At 41.3% G+C, this 25,298-nt stretch overlaps 1 protein-coding gene across 1 annotated transcript in view; it reads right to left on the bottom strand.

Moving 5' to 3' along the window:
• Positions 1–9,649: 9,649 nt before the first annotated feature.
• Positions 9,650–25,298, bottom strand: part of COL28A1 (collagen type XXVIII alpha 1 chain) — a 160,732-nt gene continuing 145,083 nt past the window's right edge. Inside the window, exons 34-36 of the mRNA XM_082693358.1 lie at positions 13,934–14,135; positions 11,834–12,006; positions 9,650–10,358 (exon numbers count right to left, since the gene is read on the bottom strand). Of these exons, the coding sequence (XP_082549484.1) occupies positions 11,834–12,006; positions 13,934–14,135 (375 nt within the window). The 3' untranslated portion in view covers positions 9,650–10,358. The remainder of the gene's footprint in view (positions 10,359–11,833; positions 12,007–13,933; positions 14,136–25,298) is intronic.

The raw sequence follows: 25,298 nt of genomic DNA, 5'->3' as shown, positions 1-25,298 counted from the left end.
TCTCACAAAACAAACTGAGGGTTGATGGAGGGAGGGTGTTTGGGAGAGGGGGGTGGGGTTATGGACGTTGGGGAGGGTATGTGCTGTGGTGAGTGCTGTGAAGCGATTCACAGACCTGTACCCCTGGAGATAAAAATACATTATATGTTAAATAAATAAATGAAAGAAAAGGAGGTAGATTTGAGAGAAATTTCTGAGGTCTGATTGGGAGAACTCAATGATTTATGGAATGTGAAAGGAATGTAAGAATTGAAAATAAATGTGCAAGATTGGTGACATGGTGATGCTATTAACAGAGATGGGGACAACAGAAGTAAAGCTGGGGTTCAGAAGGACTTGAGTTGTCATGGGAACTATGCCAGGTCATTTATGTATTAAGTAGTATACATGGAGGTCAAGATCTCTACCCTCCTCTCATACCCTTGGCTTCTTCCCTTAAAAATATACAGGAATGTGCAGGTTGCCTGGGTGCCTCAGTCAGTTAAGCATCCTGACTCTTGATTTTGGCTCAAATCATGAACTCAAGGTTTTGAACTGGAGTGTGGCGTCAGGCTCACACTGAGTGTGGAGCCTGCTTGGAATTCTCCCTCTCCCTCTTCCCCTCTCACTTGCACTCACATGTTCTCTTTCTCTCTCTCTCAAATAAAAACAGAATAGGGGATGTAAACTTGATTGATCACAGGTCACCAAAGTAGCTACATTTAACTCTAGACAAGGGCAATGTTTATTAAAATATTAAAATTCCAGGTACCTAGGAATTTCTAGACTCTGGAGAGTTTTCTCTCTCACTCTTAAGCTGCAGAAGGGTCATCTCCTTTATTCTCTCTTTCTCCCTACAAGACACTGTAAAAATACTTAACAGCTTTATTGAGGTGTAATTGACATATAGTAAATTGCATCTATTTAAATTAAAGAATTTGATAAATTTTATAATATTACATACCCATTTATTTTATACTTTCTCTTTCATTAGTTTCCATTCTGGTCTTTATTATTTCCTTTTTTCTACTTATTTTAGGTTTAATTTATTCTTCCTTTCTATTTTCTTAAGGTGGATATTTAAGTCATTCATTTGAGATTTTTTTGTGGTGGTCATTTAGTGCTATGAATTCCCCCTTAAGCACTGCTTTAGTAGCATCCCACAAATTATGATACATTGTATATTTTTTTTCATTCAATTCAAAACACTTTCTAATTTCCTCTTTCCTTTCTTTTTTGACCTATGGATCTAGATGTGTTTTATATGGTTTGGAAATATTTTGAGATATTTCAAATTTGAGATTTTTCAAAATATATTTTTGTCACTGGATTATAATTTATAATCATTATAATTCATTGTGATAAAAGAATGTACTTTATATGATCTGGGTTCTTTTCAGTTTAATGGCACTTATTTTATGGCTCAGAACATGTACTCTGCCCAATATTTTGTGAACCTTGAGGTTTTCCAGTGTGGCTGGTGTGAGTGACAGGCACTGTTCCTGGCCAAACATTAGCACCTAGCACTTCTACCTCAGATCTTTCAGTTGGTTTTGTTTCCAGCTTTAGGTAGCTTCTTCCTATGCAGTCATTAGTGAATACTCAAGTGGAACCATCCATATATTTTCCAAGTTCTCACTCTGTGAACTTCTCTCTTTTCCTTCCCTTGACAGAAGGCTGGAAAAGAGAGAAGTTCACAGAGTGAGAACTTCTCCTCAGAATTCTAGTCACCTTGACCTACCTGGACTCAGCTCATTCGCTCAACCAGGGAGTCTGCCAGTTTCACTTTTGTTCATCTTCTTTGCACTGTGGCTTGGAAATGATCTCAGAGCAGTAGGCTGTGGCAGTCGCATGGCTCACTTCATTTTTCCTTCCTGCCTATGGGGACCACTGCTCTTCCTTGACTGATTTACAGTGTTCTGCAAACTCTTATTTCCTATATATTGTCTGGTTTGGTTGTTGTGGGAGGAATACGAATAAATCTGTAAATAAGGATAAAACTGTTACTTCGTCTTGGTTGGAAGCAAAATTGTCCCTCTCTTTTTCTTTCTTCTTCCAAGAAGCTGCAATCCTAGAGATGTCAGAACCTCTTCCTACAAGGAAAGAGACCCTGACATCTCCTATAGATTCACTCTTCTCACTCAGGTCAGCCAGGTCAGAAGCTACAGCCTTCCATACACATACACACGAGGACAAGCCTGGGAATAAGAATTTGTATTTGTCCACTGTTACAGTTGTAACAGTCCAAAATCTAAATAGCTGATGACAGCAAACATTTCTTTTTTGCTTACATGACACGAGGGCTGCAGTTGACTCCAGCTCTGCTGGGCTCAGCTAGCTTTGCTTGGTCCAGTTGGGTTGTCTGGTCTCATTTCAGCTCTATGCAACTTGTTATTCCAGAACCCAAGGTGAAGGCATGATATTTCCTTGGTGAATGTCCAGAGCAAGAGATCCAAGGCCAAAGCATGCAACACATTTAAAACTTTTGCTCAGTCCTGGCCTACCTCACATCTGTACACATTCTGTAGACCAAAGCAAGTCAATACTGAAGCCCAAAGTTAAATGTATGGGAAAGTAGACCTACCCACAGGAAGCATGGCATTGATAAAGAAAGAACAAATAGTTGTGAACAATTATAATCTTCCATAGCATTGAAGACTTACTCTCTCTTACTGTAATTACCAAGTGTCATAGCACTTGTACTGAGCACATCATAGTATTTCACATATTAGGTTCAATTTAGTATTTATGTGACTCTTTTCTCTCTCTTCCCCTGGAAAATAAGCTTCATAAATGGAGAGATGGTTCCTGGTACATAGTAAGTAGCTGTTGAGGTGAATGAATGAATGAATGAATGTCTTTCTCTGCTTTCTTCCCCAAAGCATTAAAAAAAACATATGCTAGATGCTAGATGGCATTTGGTTACAAACTGTTTAGGACAAACTAACCTAGGACCAATTGATACCTCATGGTCCAGCCATTCTTGGCAGAGAACTCAGCCCTAGCACTTGTCTCAAAGTATAGAAAGTGATGTTGAATTTTGCTTTTCTTTGCTATTGTTCTCTATACATATTCTTGTGGGTATGGGATGCTGCACTTGGGAGCAACATTCCCCGCAAAATGAAAGAGAAATACAGATTAAAACAAAAGTGAGGTGTGGCGTGCGGGTGGCTCAGTGGGTTAAAGCCTGTGCCTTCCGCTCAGGTCATGATCTCAGGGTCCTGGGATCAAGCTCTGCATTGGGCTCTCAGCTCAGCAGGGAGCCTGCTTCCTCCTCTCTCTCTCTGCCTGCCTCTCTGCCTACTTGTGATCTCTGCCTGTCAAATAAATAAAACAAAAGTGAGGTTCCAGTTTTAGCCATCAGATGAGTAAAAATCAAATAATGGCTAGCACTTGATGATGGCAAGGAGATGAAAAAGCAGGCACACTCAAATGTCAGAGGAATATAAATTGGCACAGTCTTGAAGGAGGGCACTTTGACATACTTCCCAAAAGTACATTCTCTTTGTCCTTATAATTTTCCTTACAATTTTGCTCTGTCAATCTATTCTATAGATATATTTACACAAAAACTACTACTGTATACAAGGATATTCAATGAGGTTTGGGTCATAATAATAAGAGATTGGGAATGTTTAAAGGCTCAGCAAAGATGGATTGATTAAATAAAATGAGAAGCTGTGAAGTTCTTGAAAATAAATTAGCTCTTTATCTACTGATATGGGATGAATTCCATAATGCTACGTGAAGAAGCTGGAGAGGGAGGCAGTCAGGGAGGCAGTGAAGAAGGGGAAACTCCATAGGGAAATAGATGGTGTTCTCAAAGTGAAGCCTATGTTTGAGTGTAGCTGAACTGAAGAACATGTATAAGGACCTAGAGGGAAATAAGCTAGAAATGTAAACAACAGAAATGTCTGGAGGGCCCTCGAATACTAGGCTGAGATGTTTGCTGTGTGTCTTGAAGAAAGATGGAGAGCCGCTAAGGCATTTGAAGGAGGAGAATGAGTGGGTCAGACTCCCTGGGACTCCACAGCACTGGGTGGGCAAAGACCGGAGATGAGGGATAGGAGGTTGGCCAGCGTGGAAGCAACGACAGACTCATGGTGGAGAGAGCAAGGAGGAAGATGGCGCTACATGCACGGCCAACTGGATCTGGGGATAAGGGAGAGGAAAGATCTGGGATGTTTCTCAGAGGCCAGACAAGGTCACTGGCAATGTGATTGCAACATTCACAGAGACACGGAGTAGAGGGACTCCTGGTTTGTGGTGAAGGTGGAGGGTCCCCAGAAGGAAATTTAATAGACTTGGCTTCTAACTTTCTATATGGGAACCAATTTGAGTATCATTCTAACATTGGAATAGGCACAATTGTAGTTCATTTTGCTGCATTTGTCACTATTTTTTTAATAGTCAAGTATGTCATATACCACAGAAAAAATCTATACAAATTCCAATACTTATTTCTTGGAAGACTAGAGATGAGACAATCACATAAAGGCAGTGGTTGTTGGGTTTTATTTTTTTTCCCCCATCAGAGATGTGTTTTAAACAACTGAAAATAACTTTGAGCAACAAATTATTCAGAGTAGAATCAATTTGAGAAAAATTCCAACCAAGCTGCAGATACTGATAAAACCATAGCATTCTTCATTAAAATGCAGGAGAGGAAAAACAGCCGAATGATAAATTTAAGGTAGCACCAACTAATATGCTAAGGAGCAAATAACTGGAAAATTCTTTCAGTTCTTAAAAATGATGTCAAGAAACTGTGAGTATGGAGTTTAAGGGCAAATCTGAAGGATGGTGAAAATAATAGCCTCTGTTTGGTCTATTGCAGAGAGAAAAAGGGGGAAAAGTCTTTAATTTTTCTCTTTCCAATCTAAAGTCCTATTTGCTATTTAAAATTCCTACAAGGTAATTCTTGCTTCTTTTTGCTTCCAAGGTAGAAGGACATTTTCCCATGTTTCCTCTTGACATGATAGTCATCTTAGGTTTGTCATATTCCACAGCGATAGAATATTTAGAATGGGGATGTGCTAGGGGTGCCTGGGTGGCTTAGGATGCTCTCTCTCTCTCTGCTCCCTCCCAAATAAATAAAAATGAGAATTAGAGAAACATGATATGTCAATGAGAGAAAAGTATCACTCTCTCATCCACTTTGAGATTCAGGACCTCCTCCCATGATTAGAAAAACAAAGGGTAAAGACAGAGAGAGTGTTGTCTAGCAAAGGATCTAAGAGGCTGAATTTAAGGATCTGAGAATTCTGGGGAAAAAATGATGATTCACGTTCTCATTTTAAGCTAGTTAGGAAGCCAGTAGGGATGGAGATAATATAGGACATTCTGTTTCTCCATTCTCAAATGAAAAGTTCAGAGGCTATATATGTGTATCTTAAAAAGCCTTCATTTTAAATTAAGACATTAAGAAATTTTTAGTATTTTATTAAGAACTATGCTGTTCAAGAATTTTAACAATTAAAAAAAACCCTACCAAAATGTTGAAATATGTTAGATCATTTCTGTCATTCTCATTCATCTGAAACCTTAGCTTTGTTAACTGCAAGAAATGTCCTAATCATGTTTTTGATGACTGGCAATTTTAGTCTCAGTGTTTATCCTAAACAAAAAGTCAATAATACAATGAGAGAAAAAGATTCACCTGTGTATGTAGCCTATATGCAGCCTGTAAGAGAATTTTCACAGCTGTAATAAGTCAAAAAGAATAAAAATAGGAAAATGATAGAGATTGGTAATTCAAAGAAGATGGCCAAGAAACATGAAGAGATGCCCAGCTTTATTTAAAGATTTTATTTATTTATTGAGAGATGAGAAGAGGGGCAGAAGAAAAGGAGCAAATGGGAGGCTCAGAGAGGGGCTGGATCTCAGGACCCTGAGATCATGACCCAAGCTGAAACTGCGAGTGGAGTGCTTAATGACTGAGCCACCCAGGTACCCCAAGATGCTTGGCTATATTGAGGAGGAGGCTGGGCACCCACAGGTGATTCTGCTCAGCAGTTCTAGCTGAGAAGTGAGGGGACATCTAGATTATGCCAATTTTAGGAGAAAGTCTACTATCTGACTTGGGATTTTTAGATGTTAAACTATTTATGCCTCTTTTCTCTGCAAAACTATAATTCAATGTCTTGTTGGGAATAGTAATGAAAAGGTGGATTAATGCTCTTGGTGTGCAAGATTTTCCCCCCTCCTGTACCTTTTTGCAAAATGCCACTAAAATAAGATGTTTCAGAATATTGTGTGTATATGTGATCATCAAAATAAGAATAGTCCCAGATCATTTCACTCACATATTTATGGCATTTGTGTGTTTTTTTTTAATGTGGGACTGATTTGATTTCTAGAAGCATTCATTATTTTTTCTCATTTTATATAAATTAATATCTTTGAAAAATTCATTTAAACTAAAGTCTCATCAGACTCTGAAATTTAGGAAAATTGAAATCCTGCTTTAATCAGGCTCTTAAAATTGTCAAGGATCCTTAGAGTCTTCTAGTTCTGTGTCTCCTCAATTGCTTATATACTTTAGACAATTACCCTAAGTGCCTGAGCAGTAGTGGCTGAACATAGGACAATTATTTCCTTCCAAGGCAGCCCATTCTTTAGATAACTCTGACTCCCAATGATGCAACTTGACCTGGGTGTCTTCTGTGGCTTCTGTCCTAGTAACTCTTACTCTGACCTTGTGGAGCCTTTCAGAATGGTTGTGTTATTATTTTAAAATAGTCAATATGTCCTTTTTCATTCTAGCTGTTTTTAGTAGTTTGCCTATTTCCATGGCTCTTTCATCATTCTGTCCTCTAATTTTGAGCATGTCCTTGAGCCTGGGATGATGGAGAGAGGTGAAAACTGGCAAACTAGCACGTCCCTATTCTTTTTTTTTTTTTTTTTTAAGAGAGAGAGAGAGCATGTGCCCAGTGGTTCGGGGGCAGAGGGAGAGGGAGAGAGAATCTTAAGGTATGGAACCTGACTCAGAGTTTGATCTGATGACCCTGAGATCCTGACCTGAGCTGAAATCAAGAGTCGGGACATTTACCCAACTGAGACACCCAGACACCCGTCTAATTCTCCTTTGGTATTTTTTGATCCCTTTTCTCCCTAGCAGTTAATTATTTCTGTAATGACTTTTATAAAGTGAATTCTAATATTTTTTCAAATGTATTGAGTTCTTCCTATGTACCAGGAACTAGGGACACAGAGATAAACAAAGCCTGCATTGCTCTTAAGCTCAGAAAATCAGTAAAGGATATAGGTGTTATGGTCCATGGAATAATGACCCCAACCATGTCTTTTCCCTGATCCCCAGAACCTGTGACTATTGCTTTACATGATGAAAGGGACTTTGTAAATGTGGTTAAGGTTAAGGACCTTGAGAAGGGGAAAGTATTTGGGACATCCAGGTGGACCCATTCTAATCACATGAGTCCTTAAAGCAGAGAACTTTCCCAGCTGTACTCAGAGATCCAGAGAGATAGCAGCATGAGAAGAATTCAACCTGCTGTTGTTGGCTTTGAAAACAGAGGAAGGGGCCACCAGCCAAGGATTCTGGGTAGCCTCTAGAAACTGGAAAAAATAAGGAAACAGATTCTTCCCTAGATCCTCCAGAAGAAACTCACTGATACCATGATTTTAGCCCATTGGGCTTCTAACCTGTAGAACTATAGGATAATACATTTGTGATTATGTGACCCCATTTGTGGTAATCTGTAAGAGCAGCAAAAGAAAATTAATGCAGGTGCTCTAAGTGCAAGGCAGATCAGACTGCAATCAGGAGGAAGGTCAGAATGGAGGTGTAAGTCAAGGGCTTTGGGCACTCAGTGCTGCGCATAGCCCAACTGATAAAGATGAGCAAGGAGTGCAAAGGAGACCTGCCAATTGTCCTTGTAGTGATAGGAGTCAGTCAGTCATGAAAGGGGAGAAAGACATTTCAGACAATGGGATAAACACCCGAGTCAACATTATAACATGTTTGCGTATCAATTTTCTAACTGGGCGAAGTTGTGAAGCACTTGGAGAAGGAATGTAAATACTTCTGCTTCTGACAAAAGAGCAGGCTGGACATTCTAAAGGGTCTTTCTACTTTACAATACCCATATAGTGACTAATACCTGCCTTTTATTTTATTTTATCTATTTATTTGACAGAGAGAAATCACAAGTAGGCAGAGAGGCAGGCAGAGATTAAGAGGGGTAAGTAGGCTCCCCGCTGAGCAGAGAGCCCCATGTGGGGCTCGATCCTAGGACCCTGAGATCATGACCTGAGCTGAAGGCAGAGGCTTAACCCACTGAGCCACCCAGGCGCCCTAATACATGCCTTTTAATGCACTGCTGAGCTTCTAGGAAATAAGAATATACCCGAAACCCTCCATCCTACAACAAATAAATATGTTAATGGCCATCCATGTAGCTCAGGATGGCTCAGAGCCACTTTCATGCTGAGGATAACTTAAAAAAGATGAAGGAAAAACCACCACCTAAAATAACCACAGTGCTAATAGGATCATAAGGAATTATCATGCATGCAGATGGAAATCCAGAGACATAAACCCAGTACACAGAAGGGTTTCTTCTGTCCTAGAGGAGTTTCCTACCCAAGAAAGGGGCTTAAGAGGCTGAGCAGCATAAATAAGAAAAAAAAAGTGTGCTAACCCCAAGAGAAAAGATGAGTAAATTTGACTGCATTAAAATTGAGAACTTCTGCTCATTTAAGAAAAAGAAAGGTAAGATTAAAAGACCAACCCCAAAGATAGGAGGACACAAATAATGAACAAGGAATTCAATTTCAGAAATCTATAAGGAATGCTAGAAATTCAAAAAGAAAAATACAAACAATCCAATAGAAAAATCTTCTCCAGGGGTGCCTGGGTGACTTAGTGTGTTAAGCCTCTGCCTTCGGCTCAGGTCATGATCTCAGGATCCTGGGATCGAGCCCCACATTGGGCTCTCTGCTCAGCAAGGAGCCTACTTCCCCCTCTTTCTCTGCCTGCCTCTCTACCTACATGTGATCTCTCTGTGAAATAAATAAATAAAATCTTAGGGGCGCATGGGTGGCTCAGTGGGTTAAAGCCTCTGCCTTCGGCTCCGGTCATGGTCCCAGCGTCCTGGGATCGAGCCCCACATCGGGCTCTCTGCTCAGCAGGGAGCCTGCTTCCTCCTCTCTCTCTGCCTGCCTCTCTGCTTACTTGTGGTCTCTGTCTGTCAAATAAATAAATAAAATCTTTACTAAATAAATAAATAAATAAAATCTTAAAAAAAAAAAAGAAAAGAAAAATCTCTAAATACTAATAGATACTTCACAGAAGGCTTAGTATAGATAGTAAACAAATATGCTAAGATGCCTCCAGAGAAAGTCAGTTTAAAATAAAATACCATTTTATACCCACTATTAGCAAAATGAAGAAGTCTGACAATACTAAGTGTTAACAAGAATATCAAATAACGGAAACTCTTATATACAACTGTTAGGACTTTGTAATGAACTGGTTTAAACAGTCTGGGAAAAAAAATTGGTATAATATACTAGTTTTAAATGTTTATATGTCCTGCAACCCAACAATTCCACCTTAGGGTATATATTCTGGACAAACACTAGTACACATGCACCCAAAACTATCTAAGAGCATTCATAGAAACACTGATGGACCAGGGGGAGAAAATTAAATAGAAACAATTTAATCATAGACAAGGCAATGGCTAAATATGTTGTGATATAGTTACATGAATATGATACAACTTTGAAAATAAATGGACATGTGTGAATTATAATGTAATAACACACCAAATTGCAAAGAATTTCATGAAACAAATTTTCTAAAGTTCAAAAAAAGCTAAATGATGTAAGTTATCTAGGAATACATTAGATATGGTAGAACACATGGATTAATGATAACACTGAATGATAATAGCAAGTTGCAGAAGACTAGAATATGACCCCATTTTTATAAAGGTCTAAAATAAACAAGATTATGTATTATGGAGAGAAACATAGAGATATATGTGATTTCCCATGTAAAATTACATACAAAAACCCAATAGCAAAGTGAAATGGTAAACACAAAATTCAAGAAGGGTTATCCCTGGCAGTAAACAGGGGGGTTGGGATTGGAAAGGTCCACACAGGAAACTTCAACAGAATTGATTGTGTTTGGTTCACTGTCGCTGCGGTATGTTCACTGATGTTTAATTTTATTATCATTTTGGTAACTTACAAGTATATTGCATATATTCTTTTGTGGTACCAAATATTATCTAATAAAATCTTAATTAAGCCACACAAAATTGGTTTGTTCAGATGTCTGTTCTTCCAGCTCCCTCTTCCTTGAGTGCCCTGTTTTGTACTGTCAAACTTGAATGAGGGTCATAGGCCTGAAAGAAGAAAAAAGTGTGTTGAAGATGACATATACACAAATGCTATCTCAGCACAGCTCAGAGCTAATGATCTTTCCTGGCTGGATGTCCCCAAATTGTTATAAAGTGACAGAGCCAATTCTCTGTTACTCTGTTGGATTGTATTTCAATATGGTGGCTCATTTTCCAGTGGAAGTCTTGTCTTTAAAATACCCTGTTTAGGGCACCTGGGTGGCTCAGTGGGTTAAGACTCTGCCTTCAGCTCAGGCCATGATCTCAGGGTCCTGGGATTGAGCTCCACATCGGGCTCACTGCTCTGCAGGGAGCCTGCTCCCCCCTTTCTCTCTGCCTCCCTCTCTGCCTACTTGTGATCTCTCTCTCTCTGTCAAATAAATAAATAAAATATTAAAAAAAAAATACCCTGTTTAAGAGTGGATGTAGGCTTCAAGAAGTGCCTGGCTATCAAGTGCCTTGTGGAAAGAATTCCTATATTTAAATTACAAGTTTTGTTTTACATAGGGAGTTTAAACACACAACAAAGCCTTTGTTACCAAACATGTTGGAGGAATGGGGAGTAATAATTGTTAATAAATTTGAGTTAAGTAATTTTCGTTCAGATTGGTTTCTCTAAGCCTTTCACAGATAGCAGGGCAAAAATCTAACTACCCTCAGCACCTCACTCCTATTCCAGTGCCTCTCATCTCCCAGAGTCACCATCTTGCTGGGATTCCTCCAAGTAGGATGTCTGTCTTATCTCACCACCTGCTATGCACAGACATGTTCCCATCCCTTCTAATTCCCAAACTCAAATGCTTCCCTACCATCTGCTTTGCTATAGGCATGGCTCTAAGGGGGTGGGCCTCAGGGAGGTTGGCAGGGATGAGGAGGTTGGGACAGGACAAGAATTTAATCCAACATAATGTATTGAATAAGAATTAATGGCTGTCAGAATCACATCACAGGCTGTGTTGTAGCTAGACCTCGTGCATTAAGGTTACACATCCCTGATTCAAATCCCCCTGTTATGTCCCTTGTTAGGCAGGTAACTGTTTAGGAGTCCCTGAACTTCTCAGAGCCTCAGTTTCTTTGCCGATAACAGTAATTACTACCTATATCCTAGGGTATTTATAAGGATGCAACTATGCTTATAAGTTATAAGTACACAGTATAGACTCAAATGTGGTGTTTGTTTGTTTGTTTATTTGTTTATTTGACAAAGAGAGATCACAAGTAGGTAGAGAGGCAGTCAGAGAGAGAGAGAGAGAGAGGAAAGCAGGCTCCCTGCTGAGCAGAGAGCCCAATGTGGGACTCAATCCCAGGACCCTGAGATCATGACCTGAGCCGAAGACAGCGGCTTAACTCACTGAGCTGCTCAGGCGCCCTCAAATGTGGTATTTTATTTGTATTGGGTGAATATGTTGAAATTATAGAGGTTCTTTCTAGGTTTGCTGATGGAGATGCAACCCTGACTCATTAGGGGTTGGTTCACTTACTCATCCTTGAACGCAGATTTCTTGACATTCGTGTTCACTGTTGAATCTGTTTCCTGAGCCATTACAGCCACTGAACCAAAAGCGGGCACAGGAGTTGACCTGTTTGTCATAATACCACCGAACCACGTATTCGCCACAGTTTCCTGGCTTCAGGGCTTCCAAGCATCTAGGATCTAGAGTGAGAAAATGATAGTGTGTTATTATAGGTTTCTCTTTCCCTGAAAAGATGAAAAGTGAGAGTTTCATGAAGTTTATTCCCCATGTACCCTAATGCGCCAACTAAGAAAATGTGGTTCCAAGTTAAAACAGATTCCCTGCTACCTAAAATACTTCCTCTACTACCTGCCACGTCACCATTAAGTGCTCCTTTGAAAACATAAAGGTTTTTGATCTTCATGAAACCTTATTAAAAGTGTTTATCTCCCTGGAAGCATAGCATGGTGAGCCTTCATTAGCTAATACTCTTGCAGGAATTGGTCGACAAGAGAAAAATAGAATTTCTTCATTTACTTTGGACTTGATTTCAAACCAGATAAACATTTGGAATAAAGATGATCCTAGCCTTCAGTACACATTCATTCCCAGTATGTACATAGGAAGTGCCACTGTGATCACATGTAATTGTACCTACTAAAAAAGGAAAACCCTTTTATGTTACCAAAATATAAATAAATAAAACGAAAGGCTCTCTTTATATTGCAATCCTCTTTTTAAAAGAGGAGTTCTTGGGGTGCCTGAGTGACTCATTCAGTTAAGGGTCCAACTCTTGATTTCAGCTCAGGTCATGTTCTCAGGGTGTGGATGAAGCCCCGTGTTGGGCTCTATGCTCAGCAGGGAACCTGCTTCAGATTCTCTCTCTCCCTTTTCCTCTGTCACTCTCCCCACTCTCTCTAAATTTAAAAAAAAAAAAAATTCTTTAAAAAGAGCTGTTCCTACAAGACAATAAAAACATGAGCTTTTAATGTCTATTTATGAATAAATCTAAGAAATACTTCCACTGTAAAGAAAAATAACAAAATGGAGAACTACAATAATGAAGCCATTCATTAAATCCATTTTTATTTCGTGGTACTCCTTGTGCTTTAGTATTCTTCTTACCTAAAGAAGTGATTCCAAGGTGAAAAAAGCCACAAAAACCAAATAGTAATTTGCTGCCTGAGACTTGTGTTCTGTGAGACAGTTTATGTGCTGCAAGCTTCATTTCTCAAACAAAACAAGTCCTCTCTCCATCTCCCAGAATCACTTCCCCAGACGGGGAGCATATCTCAAGTCCTTTATTTTCTAAAACTAACCTTTAAGTCCACTTCTCCTCTGAAGACTCCTTAGACCAAATGGAAAGCAGTAGACTTTCACTATCTCCACTCTTAAAAATAATAACTAAATAATGTATATTGTATAACTTGTCAAGCTAATCTCTGAGCTTCTTTTGGGCAAGGACCTTGTCTCTCTGGCATGTCCTTCAGAAACTCTGTATATAATGATTAATTTATATAGATAGTAACTTTATAGAAGATATGTTGAGGAGGGGAAATCTAGAGTCTAGCTTTTTTCTCTTCTACAATCTAGGGGTCAAAAAATTCAAATGTTTGCATGTGTCAAGGCTACATGTAAGACAACAGGGAGTGGTAGACTGTGGGAAAATGAGAATACAAGCCTCTCTAAAGGAATTTACATTTTTTTAAAAGATTTTATTTATTTATTTGACAGAGAGAGATCACAAGCAGGCAGAGAGGCAGGCAGAGAGAGAGAGGGGGAAGCAGTCTCCCTGCTGAGCAGAGAGCCCAATGCAGGGCTCAATCCCAGGACCCTGAGATCATGACCTGAGCTGAAGGCAGCAGCCTAACCCACTGAGCCCCCCAGGTGCTCCATAAAGGCATTTACATTTTAAAAAACAATAAACATTATAAGAACTTTAAAATTGTTTACTGACCAAATTTGTCCTATAACCAGTGTTATAATTTGACATACAATAAAATGAAAAGTGTCTTTTGTCCTCCCTCTTTAGAGTCAAACATGTTCTTTCTGAACGAGATTTAAAAGCCTGCCCTTTCTGGGCCTTGACATCGTAGACACAGCAGCTGATTGGCAGGTGTCTCTTACCTTTGTGCACCAGCTTTTCTGGCTGGAAGTCCAAGATGGGGCTTGGAATTCTGGTTTCCAGACCCTCTGCCCTATTCTCAGGGAGACCAAGCAATGGCCCCTCGGTGGTAGTGGCCTCAGGTGAAGGACTGGTGGTCTGGCTGTCAGCCCAGATAGGCTCTGGAGACTCATTCTCTTTGTCCTGGGCTCCAGAGACACTGACCTAAGTGGGAAAAAAAAAAATCACATTTTTGTTTCTGGTGATATCAAGTCAGGAAAGCTAGTTTGCTTTGGGGAACATTTAAGGAAAAATTCAGCATTGCTTCTTCTCCCAAAATCTGCAATATTATTTCAATCAAAGCTCAGGAAATAACGCTCCTCTTCTATGTCATGCAATGCCGAGTACCTAAGTTATGGACCCTCCTACTGCCAGGCACTGATGCTTTTGTGCTGGGCCTTCCAGAGAGATCCGCATGCAGGGTATGAAAGGTATGAGCTCAGGAGTAGTTAATCTTCATTTTTTTCATAGTTACTGGCATGAGGAAGGGGAAATAGCCACTAGATTTTTGACCTTTTTTAAAAAATAGCCTTTCCTTCTCCATTTATTAACACTAGAGAAATTAACAATATATTCCAAAATATCTACAAAATCAACTCTCAGTTGATTTTGAGACTGGGAATGGGGGCGGCAGAGACAGCTGAAATAAAAACAGTAGCAATCACTTTTCATCTCATTTTACTATCTGGACTCCAGCAAATGTCAATGGTGCAGGATGCTTGGCTACTAAGAAGTTCTAGAAATGTGTGTTAGCTAAGGAACAAAGGGATATAATTTCAAAAACAAGTTTTCTGGACTCAAGTTCCCATGTTTTATCAAAATTTATGATATGTAATGAGACAAGGAAAAAACGGTATTTTGCTTCAAAAAAAAGAAAAAGTCATGTCAGTTATTCTTATCTACCATTGCCAGGGGCAAGGTCAATCTTTTATGGGACCAATTAAGTTCTTTTACTTTTTTCCCTTGGCCTCCAGCAACAGGGAATGGAATCAATCGTTTATCTTGTTCTTGGCACAGGATGGTCATTTATCCTTTCAAGACCCTTTTTTTTTTCCTTTTTGTTTAATTATTTAAATAGGCAAATCTGTGAACTATTTAAAGTCATTTTTGATGCCTTCTTGCCTGTAGTTCCTATCATCCTATCCTGTGACCAGAGCCAGCTGTCACCATGGTATTTTATGGTCACAGTAAAATATATGGAACCATAATATATTAAATTAAAAAAATAAAAACCCCAACACTACAGCATATTTTTCATCTAAAAAAATGCACATAGGTGCAAGGTCCTATTCAGCCAGAGCAGCGCCACCCCGGTTGAACTGCCATTTTGCTGTAAAGCTTAAATTGACCTTGCCCACTCCTGGCTCCCGCCCCCCCAGGGAAACTTATTTAAAAGCAAGTTCTGGAAACCAGGCCCACGTAACAAAGTCCAAATATAAGGATGGGTTGGGCCAGGTGGAGGTATTCAATCAGTGGGGGCACATACTGTCTCCTAGCTACCAAGGAGTATGGGCCCCTGCCCTTTGGGAGTCTTTTGGCGCCAATCTTAACCAAGGTGTGATAGGCTGGTTCAAATGTCTACTAGGGTAAATTGTAATTCAGTTGGTCACCTAGCATCACTGTGGAGCTTCCTGCGTGTGTTACAATCTCATTGGCCACCTGTGTATGGCCAGGCCCAACCACATGGCCTTTGTTCTACAAAATTTAGTCTGGAAAGCAGGGAGGGGTCATCCTCTCTGGAGGGGCAGCCCCGACAGGTCTGTTTGACGGTCGGTCTGATTCCTGATCCTTGGCGTGAAATAAAGCTTTGCTTGACCTTCGCTTTGTATGAGTCTTGCTCCTTTAATCATGGACCCATTATTGGGGTACCCAATTTTGGGGGACCCAACATTGGGGGCTCGTCCGGGATTAAACGACGAGAACTGAGCCAGCATCAGAATTTCTGGTTCTGAATCTGTTTGTCTGGTTGCAGAGCTCCAGGTAGGGCTCACCGGGGAGAAGCTGGACGCAGCCATGCTCCCCAGGGCTGGAGTGGATGAAGGGACACCCCATCACTCTTCTGGTAGATAATCTAGGGGTCCAAGTCCCCCATAGGTGGTCATCTGGGTCTGTAGGGGGCGGATAACCCCCATCTGTAGAGGGCCGGGAAACCCCCACCAGCGGGTGAGAGCCACTGGGTCTGGTTCTGGTCTGTGGCTCATCTCAGCGAGCACCTGTGGCTCATCCTGGCGAGCGTCTGTAGGGGGCCGGATAACCCCTGTAGGGGCCAGAAAAACCCCCACCCGCGGCAGGCTCTGGATGGGGGCTGCTGGGTTTGCGGTTGTCTTTGTCTTGTCTTTTTGTTGTCTGTTGTTTGTTGTATTTGAAGGAATGGGGCAAATAGAGAGTAAGGGCCCTTTCCCTCCACTGGTAGATTGCCAGGGGGTTCAAGTCCCCCTAGACAGTCAGGGTATTCGAGTCCCCCTAGGCGGTCACCTAGGCAGTCAGGGGGTTCACGTCCCCCCTAACAGTCACCAGGGGTTCGAGTCTCCCTGGATGGCCAGAAGATCAAAAAGTCCCCACAGGTGGCAGGTTCTGGGTAAGAAATGCTGGGCCTGCGGTTGTCTTTGTCTTGTCTCTTCGTTGTCTGCTGTGCTGTTTGTTGTTTTTGAAGGAATGGGGCAAGCAGAGTAAGGGAGCTCTGGCTTTGTCTCTCTGTTCCTCCTAATAGATGTGGGGCTTCTCCCTCACTCATTTCATGTGTTAAGGGCTATAACTGGAGCCAACTGGGGTTAGTTTAACTCGAGACAGAGACTTTAAGGAATATTCCCAAGCAGCTGCCGAAACTACCTTTGTTTTGAGGACATTCCTTGTCCTCTCTGGCCTGAAGTGGACTGCCTAGCCCCTCCCTCTTGCTGGAGGGAAAACATGGCATCTGCTCCTCTCTTGGGCACCTTTTCTCTGCCTCCTGGTGGCACTTTGTTCTGATCTTCACTGTCGGGAAACAAGAAGAGCATCCCCTGGACCTAACACCCCCCCCACTCTGGATCTTTCCACCTGGGTCTCAGGTAAACATTCGAAATGGAGTGGGCCCAGGTGGAACATAAATCAGTATGTGAACTAAGTTAAGTTTGTTGGGTTAACTAGGATAAACATGTCTTTTGAGTTAATAGTAGTAAATGTAAAACTTCAGAGTTTTTCTTACGTCAAATAAGCTCATGTTATTTGTTGAAATCTGTTAGCAAAGAGATGACTAAACTGATGGTTAATTGTCTGTCTCAAAGTTTTAATGGGTAATTGTTAAAGTAGCTTTCAAAGTCTTTGCTAACCCGAAACTTAAAATCAAATGGGATAAAATGCTCAAGCTCAGCCGCTGGAACTAGGTTTGTGCTTTTGAAATCTGTAGGTAAACCTCTTTTGTGCTTAACCGAATTCTGTTGTAACAGCCCCAGGGCCACTGTTTGAGCTAGATCCATTCGTAAAGAATGGAAGGGAAGACTGATCACCTCCCATTAGCCAGGGATACCCAGAGGGGAGGGTGTCCAACCTGTTTGAATCTGAAGAGTGCCTGGCTGTGTGAATGTGTCTGTGTGGCTCCACCCCTTCAGCTACGGACTCTGAGTGGGCTGTATCCTGAGTCTCACAGGGCGTCATATGGCATAACGGTCATCTACTCCACGGAGTAGCCTGGTCCGGGGTTTATACGGACAGACCTTAGCTAAGACGCTCCTAAGTTCCCGTGAGGGACGTGAGCAGGACAGCATCTGAAAGATCCTGCTCCCTTTGTCTGTTACATTCATTTACGATGGGAGGGAAACCCAGAAAACTCACTGTCTTAGGAAGAAAAAAGAGGAAAGACACTGGTATAGAAAGGCTGGCTTTCTCTCTGTTTAAAGGGGCAAAGTTTTCTTAGGTTAGTTGATCTGTAAATGGTTTTCTCTTTGCCTGCCCAGAATTGTAAATGAGGTCTCTTTGACTCAAGGCTTTTCCTTCATATACTAAGTTATTCAGTACTGTTAAACCGAGGATAAACCTTGTGTTACCTTTGGGTAACCGCCCCAAAGGAAAGTCAAATGGGTGAGAGACGTTGGGGACAAATACAGGTTTTTGATATGTTAAAATCCTGGGAACTGAAATGGGTAAGAATTTCCAGAAGTAAAAGCTGCATTCAGACTAAACCAAAATTAGTAACATGGGACTAGATGAACTGAAGGATTTGAAAGGAAAAATCTGACTGAGTTAGTGGGAATAGTGGAAAGAGCCGCTGAGGACTATGGGTCATGCTTGCAGGGGACGAAAGCTCTCTTACAGACTGCAGGAAAAGGGTATCAGGTGTCAGCAATGAAAGCACAGCTTTGTCAGAGCCACGCCACTTACTTAGGCTTTGATCTCCAAGAGGGAGTTTCTTGGGACGGTAAGCTACTGTAACCTCTCTACGAACTGGCTAAGGGAGGACTCACTATGGTAGAGTGTGGACAGCTGAGGCAGAAGGAGCATTTCGGGAATTACAAACAGCTTTACTGCATGCCCCAGCATTGGCCATCCCAAATGTTACCAAGCCCTTCCACTTGTATGTGGATGGAAAGGCAGGGCTGACTGAAGGAGTTTTGACTCAGACTCTGGGGCCTTGGCAAAGGCCAGTAGCCTATCTTAGCAAGAACTAGATCCAGTAGCAGCTGGGTTCCCCCCTTGCCTCCGCATAATTGCTGCCATGGCCCTCCTGGTCAAGGATGCAACAAATTGATTCTGGGTCAAAATCTCACCTCGACCACCACCCATGCTATTGAGGGCCTTCTCCGGACTCCACCAGACTAGTGGATAACAAATGCCCGAGTGACAGGGCATCAGGCCCTCCTCCTCAACGAACCAAAAGTGATCTTCTGGCCCCCAGCGGTGCTAAATCCAGCCACGTTGCTACCAGAGGTGCTGGCTGATCACCCACGCGACTGCAGGAAGGCCCTAACCCAAGTCACAGGAATAAGGCCGGATCTCAGAGACACTCCCCTCCCGGATGCGGAAATGACTCTGTTCAGAGATGGGAGTAGCTACATGGTCGATGGAAAGAGGTATGCGGGGGCTGCCGTGGTTTCTCCTGAGCAGGGACTCTGGATGACAGCCCTGCCACACAGGACCTCTGCGGAAAAACAAAGCTGACTGCATTCACTAAGGCGCTACTACAGATGGCCAAGGGGCGCGATGTACACCCTGCTTAAACAAGGCGTTGCAGTCTGTCTTGGAAGGAGCCATATCCTTGCCAACCCAGGGACTTGGTTTGGATGCGCTGCTGCCAAGTGGGAAACTTGGAGCCTCGTTGGAAGGGACTGTTTGCTGTCATCCCGACCACCCCCATGACGATGAAAGTAGAAGGCATTGGGGCCTGGATTCACGAGGGTCACGTCAAACGAGCCAAAGATGAGGACGCCCCCCAGAGGTTGATGCCGCTGCTGATGGACCCCGCCGATCATGGACTAAAGCTAAGACTCGGAAACAATGAGTTCATTGAGTTCATTGTTGCTTCTATTGTTAAAGTATCGGTGGGAAATATAGACAATTAGGGCTTGACATACTATTTCTAAAAAGGGAGTGCTCTGTGTAGCCCTAGGAGAGAAATGCTGTTTCTGGGTAAACCACTCTGGAATCATTAAAACAGTCTGGCAGCTGTTAAAAAAGGGACGTAGAACTGGCTGAAAAGTCAAAGATTTGACTAATCTTCAAAGAAAAGGGGGAAAATGTAAGGGTCTATTCAGCCAGAGCAGCCCCACCCCGGTTGAACTGCCATTTTGCTGTAAAGCTTAAATTGACCTTGCCCACCCCCCACCCCCCAGGGGAACTTAAAGCAAGTCCAGGAAACCAGTCCCAGGTAACAAAGTCCAAGTACAAGGGTGGGTCGGGCCAGGTGGAGGTATTCAATCAGTGGGGGCACATACTGTCTCCTAGCTACCAAGGAGTATGGGCCCCTGCCCTTTGGGACTCTTTTGGCGCCAATCTTAACCAAGGTGTGATAGGCTGGTTCAAATGTCTACTAGGGTAAATTGTAATTCAGTTGGTCACCTAGCATCACTGTGGAGCTTCCTGTGTGTGTTACAATCTCATTGGCCACCTGTGTATGGCCAGGCCCAACCACATGGCCTTTGCTCTACAAAAGTTAGTCTGGAAAGCAGGGGAGGGGTTGTCCTCTCTGGAGGGGCAGCCCTGACAGGTCTGTTTGACGGTTGGTCTGATTCCTGATGCTTGGTGCGAAATAAAGCTTTGCTTGACCTTCGCTTTGTATGAGTCTTGCTCCTTTAATCACGGATCCATTATTGGGGTACCCAATTTTGGGGGACCCAACATAGGAAACAAATTGAGGTAAAACTACCTTGAATATCAACAATGATTATTTCTGGGATCTGCTAAGCTACTGTGCTTTTGATTCTCTACACACACACACACACACATGCACACATGCATGCATGCGTGAGGAAGAGCTAATTAATTCTGTCACTCATGTGTGCCGATTTTTACAATGATTAAAGTACTACCAGGTAAATAAGAGTAAGCATTTCTGTTGGTACTAGTCTGGTCATCAGCCTGATAGAAAAGGCACTCAGTTCAAATATAGTCGTGACTTTTCACTAGCCCCAAAACTCAACTTTTGGGACAAATGGAGGTAAAACTGTGGACCACTTGGCATTCTTCTTTCTTTGAGAATGGCCTTGTGTGTATGTATATCATTTTGATTGTGAGCTTTTGTAATCATCACTAAACAAAAGAAGTTGAAGGCTAAAGGAAAGTTTTGTGAGTACTTCATTTCCTATAGGGAAATCTAAAGCTCCAAATGATTGAAGAACTTGCCCCAAATCATTGGTAAGCTATCAGTGAAATTTGAGAAACGCCTGTTTCAAGAAAGAAATACAGGTGGTTTTGTTGTTGTTGTTGGTGGTGGTGGTGGTGTTTCATTTGCTTGCACATATTTTGTTAAAAAAAAAATAAGTTAAAAGCTTGACTAAGGAATAGTTTATCAAACATAAAAAAGCCAACAATGAGGCTCCAATTTAGGTACCCTGTCAGGTGAGAAGATTCCTTTGAGGAAGTGTACCAGACAGCTGGTTCCTTTAAGGAATTACCTTGGCCTTAAAACCACTACCTTGGGGCCCCTGAGTGGTTCAGTGGGTTAAAGCCTCTGCCTTCGGCTCAGGTCATGATCCCAGGGTCCTGGGATTAAGCCCCTCATTGGCTCCCTGCTCAGAAGGGAGCCTGCTGCCCACCCCCCACCACCTCCTACCCCCCCGTCCAGTCTCTGCCTGCCTCTCTGCTCACTTGTGATCTCTGTCAAATAAATAAATAAAATCTTAAAAAAAAAATTGCCTTGTTCAAGCCTTAAGGCCTCATAAGCTATTCTTGACTTCTTGTGAGTTTAGGAGTGTGTGTTTGCTTTCGGAGATCACGGCATTTGAGAATTTTGACTACTACTGCTACCTCAGGTTTTAGCAAAAGTAAAAATATTTTTTTTTTTCATAAAGGAGAACAGTTTTATCTTTTGGTTACATGAGATCTCAGATTATTTAAACAAAGGTATAATTACCATGATTTGCCATTTTTATAATTTTCTTATTACAAAAACATTCATTGAAGGGAATTTAGAAAATTTGGACAAGCAACAAGAAGAAAATAAAAATCACAAGGGATCCCATCTCCCAGAAATAATCATTGTTGATTTTCAACTTTATCCATTTTACCTCAATTTGTTTCCTATGTGCATTTTTTTAAATGAAAAATACCCTGTAGTGTTCAGGTTTTTAATTTTTTTTTTTAATTTACTACATTATGGTTCCATATATTCTGCTGTGACCATAAAGTACCATGTAATTACATAACTATATTTAAATATATAACAACAACACTCTTTTTAAACATTCAATTTCTTTGCTCTTTTTTTCCTGTTGGAATCTACTGGGCTGATGGTTGGATTAAGGGACACACATATTCGAGGCTTCTGAAGACATGGTCTTCTCCAGAAAACTCTTACAATTTCCACTCTCACCAGTTAAGTGACTTTTCTTAAAGGACCACCATTTATTAGCTATTTTGAATGCAAAGAGAGATAGTTACTAGTTTGATAGGTGAGAAGTTCTTCAATGGTGGTACAAAGGCCATCCACAATCTGTCTCCTACACACATGAACAACTTCCCGGCATCCCAGGTGATGACCTTTCATTCCTTCCTCTTTATTCTGCCTCAGGCCCTCAAAGTCAACCATCCCCCCAGGGCAAGACTTTGCCCTGTAACCAGTCAGTACTTACGTTCTTCTTCCAGTTAGTGCACAGCACGTCCTAAGGCTCTGTTTGGCCCCCAATCATAGAGAAGTTAGCCTTTACTCTGACACTATTTGTCTATCATTTCCAGTTTCACACATGTTAACTATCACCTCCCTGATAAACAAAGTTAAACCGTGTCACATTTTCCATTTTCATCTCTTTCCTTTTTTTCTACCCCTTTTTCCATCCTTTCTGTCTTCTTTCTAAAAATCTTTATAGCATAGACCAGCAAGTAGTAGCCACTCGATAAATTCAGAAAGGGCTAGAGGGAGAGAGAAGGAAAGAGGGGACTTTGTCTTTTCAATTTTGTTTTGTTTTGTTTTTTTTAGTAGTTACACAGTATGTTTGTGTCATTTACTTATTATTACTTTTTAAATAATTTTTATTAACATATAATGTATTATTTGTTTCAGGGGTACAGGTCTGTGATTCATCAGTCTTTTTTTTTTCTCTTTAAGAAGATTTTGTTTATTTATTTGAGAAAGATCACAAGTAGGCAGAGAGAGAGAGAGAGAAAGGAGGAAGCAGGTTCTCCGCTGAGCAGAGAGCCTGATGCGGGGCGCGATCCCAGGACCCTGAGATCATGACCTGAGCTGAAGGCAGAGGCTTAACCACTGAGCCACCCAGATGCCCCTGTGATTCATCAGTCTTACACACTTCACAGCACTCACCGTAGCATATACCCTTCCCAATGTCCATCCCCCAGCCACCCCATACCTTTCCCAACCTCCCCTCCAGCAACCCTCAGTTTATTTCCTGAGATTGGCTTGTAAGAGGGGAATTTGGATTAATTATTCTATTCCTTTAGGTTTTAAAATAAACTAGACCCTAACATGACTTCTATCTCTAAAGGTGGGATCTAAGCAGCCCCAAACCTGAATGGCAGAACACACACCACAGTCACTGCCTCTGGAGAGAAGAGAAGGGGGAGGAGGATCAGACTGAAGACACACAAACACAGACTTGAAATTTATCCCCGCAAGAGTACATGAACAAATGCGAATAGGATATTTCCTTTAAGAATGAGTATAGTATGACTGGACAACTCATAGAATTTTACTCGAACAAGATATTAGGAGAAAATACAGATGTACTCAAACGTTTTTGTTATTTTTCCTAATGTACTGTCATGGAGGCTTAATACCTAGTTAAAATATATGCCATTGTATTACACACAGGTTTTTTAAAGGTAATTCGGCCAAAATGGAATTATATATAGGAGGAATAATTCAATGATGTTATTTTTAAGAGTAAAAAATAAATGAAATGAAATGATGCTATCAACAAGAAATGAATAAACAGGAAAGCTTGTAGAAAAGTAAAATAAGACAAGAGTTTTGAGACCATATTATTCACATAGACAAGAAATGATCAGACCTCAGTCTCAGATAGTAGAGGATGGATGAGGAGAAAAGAGTTGATGGCATGGATAGAGAGATGATAAAAACAGACCAAAGACGACATTACCAACAAGTGTGGAAGATAATGTAACACTAGAACTACAGACGTGTTCCAGGTTTCTTGCCAGGTGCCTGGTGGGACTCTGCCCCTGCGGACGGCAATCAAAGTTGCTTTGTGAACATATTTCATGTAGAATGCCTGCGAAACACCCAGAATAAGATCTGCATGATCAAAAATGTGAATCTGAAGTCCAGGAGAAAAGTCTGGACTGGGGAGACAGACTGGAGAGTTGTTAACATCAGGAAGACAAGAAGGTTAAGGGCCAATCTTAGAACTAAGTAAAGAGTTTAATATTTAAGGAGTCCTAAACCATAAGATACCTAGGAATAAACCTAACCAAAGAGGCACAGAATCTATACTCAGAAAACTATAAAGTACTCATGAAAGAAATTGAGGAAGACACAAAGAAATGGAAAAATGTTCCATGCTCCTGGATTGGAAGAATAAATATTGTGAAAATGTCTATGCTACCTAAAGCAATCTACACATTTAATGCAATTCCTATCAAAGTACCATCCATCTTTTTCAAAGAAATGGAACAAATAATTCTAAAATTTATATGGAACCAGAAAAGACCTCGAATAGCCAAAGGGATATTGAAAAAGAAAGCCAACGTTGGTGGCATCACAATTCCGGACTTCAAGCTCTATTACAGAGCTGTCATCATGAAGACAGTATGGTACTGGCACAAAAACAGACACATAGATCAATGGAACAGAATAGAGAGCCCAGAAATAGACCCTCAACTCTACAGTCAACTAATCTTCGACAAAGCAGGAAAGAATGTCCAATGGAAAAAAGACAGCCTCTTCAATAAATGGTGCTGGGAAAATTGGGACAGCCACATGCAGAAAAATGAAATTGGACCATTTCCTTACACCACACACAAAAATAGACTCAAAATGGATGAAGGACCTCAATGTGCGAAAGGAATCGATCAAAATCCTTGAGGAGAACAGAGGCAGCAACCTCTTCAACCTCAGCCCCAGCAACATCTTCCTAGGAACAATGCCAAAGGCAAGGGAAGCAAGGGCAAAAATGAACTATTGGGATTTCATCAAGATCAAAAGCTTTTGCACAGCAAAGGAAACAGTTAACAAAATCAAAAGACAACTGACAGAATGGGAGAAGATATTTGCAAACGACATATCAGATAAAGGACTAGTGTCCAGAATCTATAAAGAACTTAGCAAACTCAACACCCAAAGAACAAATAATCCAATCAAGAAATGGGCAGAGGACATGAACAGACATTTCTGCAAAGAAGACATCCAGATGGCCAACAGACACATGAAAAAGTGCTCCATATCACTCGGCATCAGGGAAATACAAATCAAAACCACAATGAGATATCACCTCACACCAGTCAGAATGGCTAAAATCAATAAGTCAGGAAATGACAGATGCTGGCGAGGATGCAGAGAAAGGGGAACCCTCCTACACTGTTGGTGGGAATGCAAGCTGGTGCAGCCACTCTGGAAAACAGCATGGAGGTTCCTCAAAATGTTGAAAATAGAACTGCCCTATGACCCAGCAATTGCACTATTGGGTATTTACCCTAAAGATACAAGTGTAGTGATCCAAAGGGGCA

This window comes from Mustela nivalis (genome assembly GCF_964662115.1).
Source record: "Mustela nivalis genome assembly, chromosome: 12".
NCBI classification, from domain to species: Eukaryota; Metazoa; Chordata; class Mammalia; order Carnivora; family Mustelidae; genus Mustela; species Mustela nivalis.
This window is presented reverse-complemented; position numbering and strand designations above follow the sequence as displayed.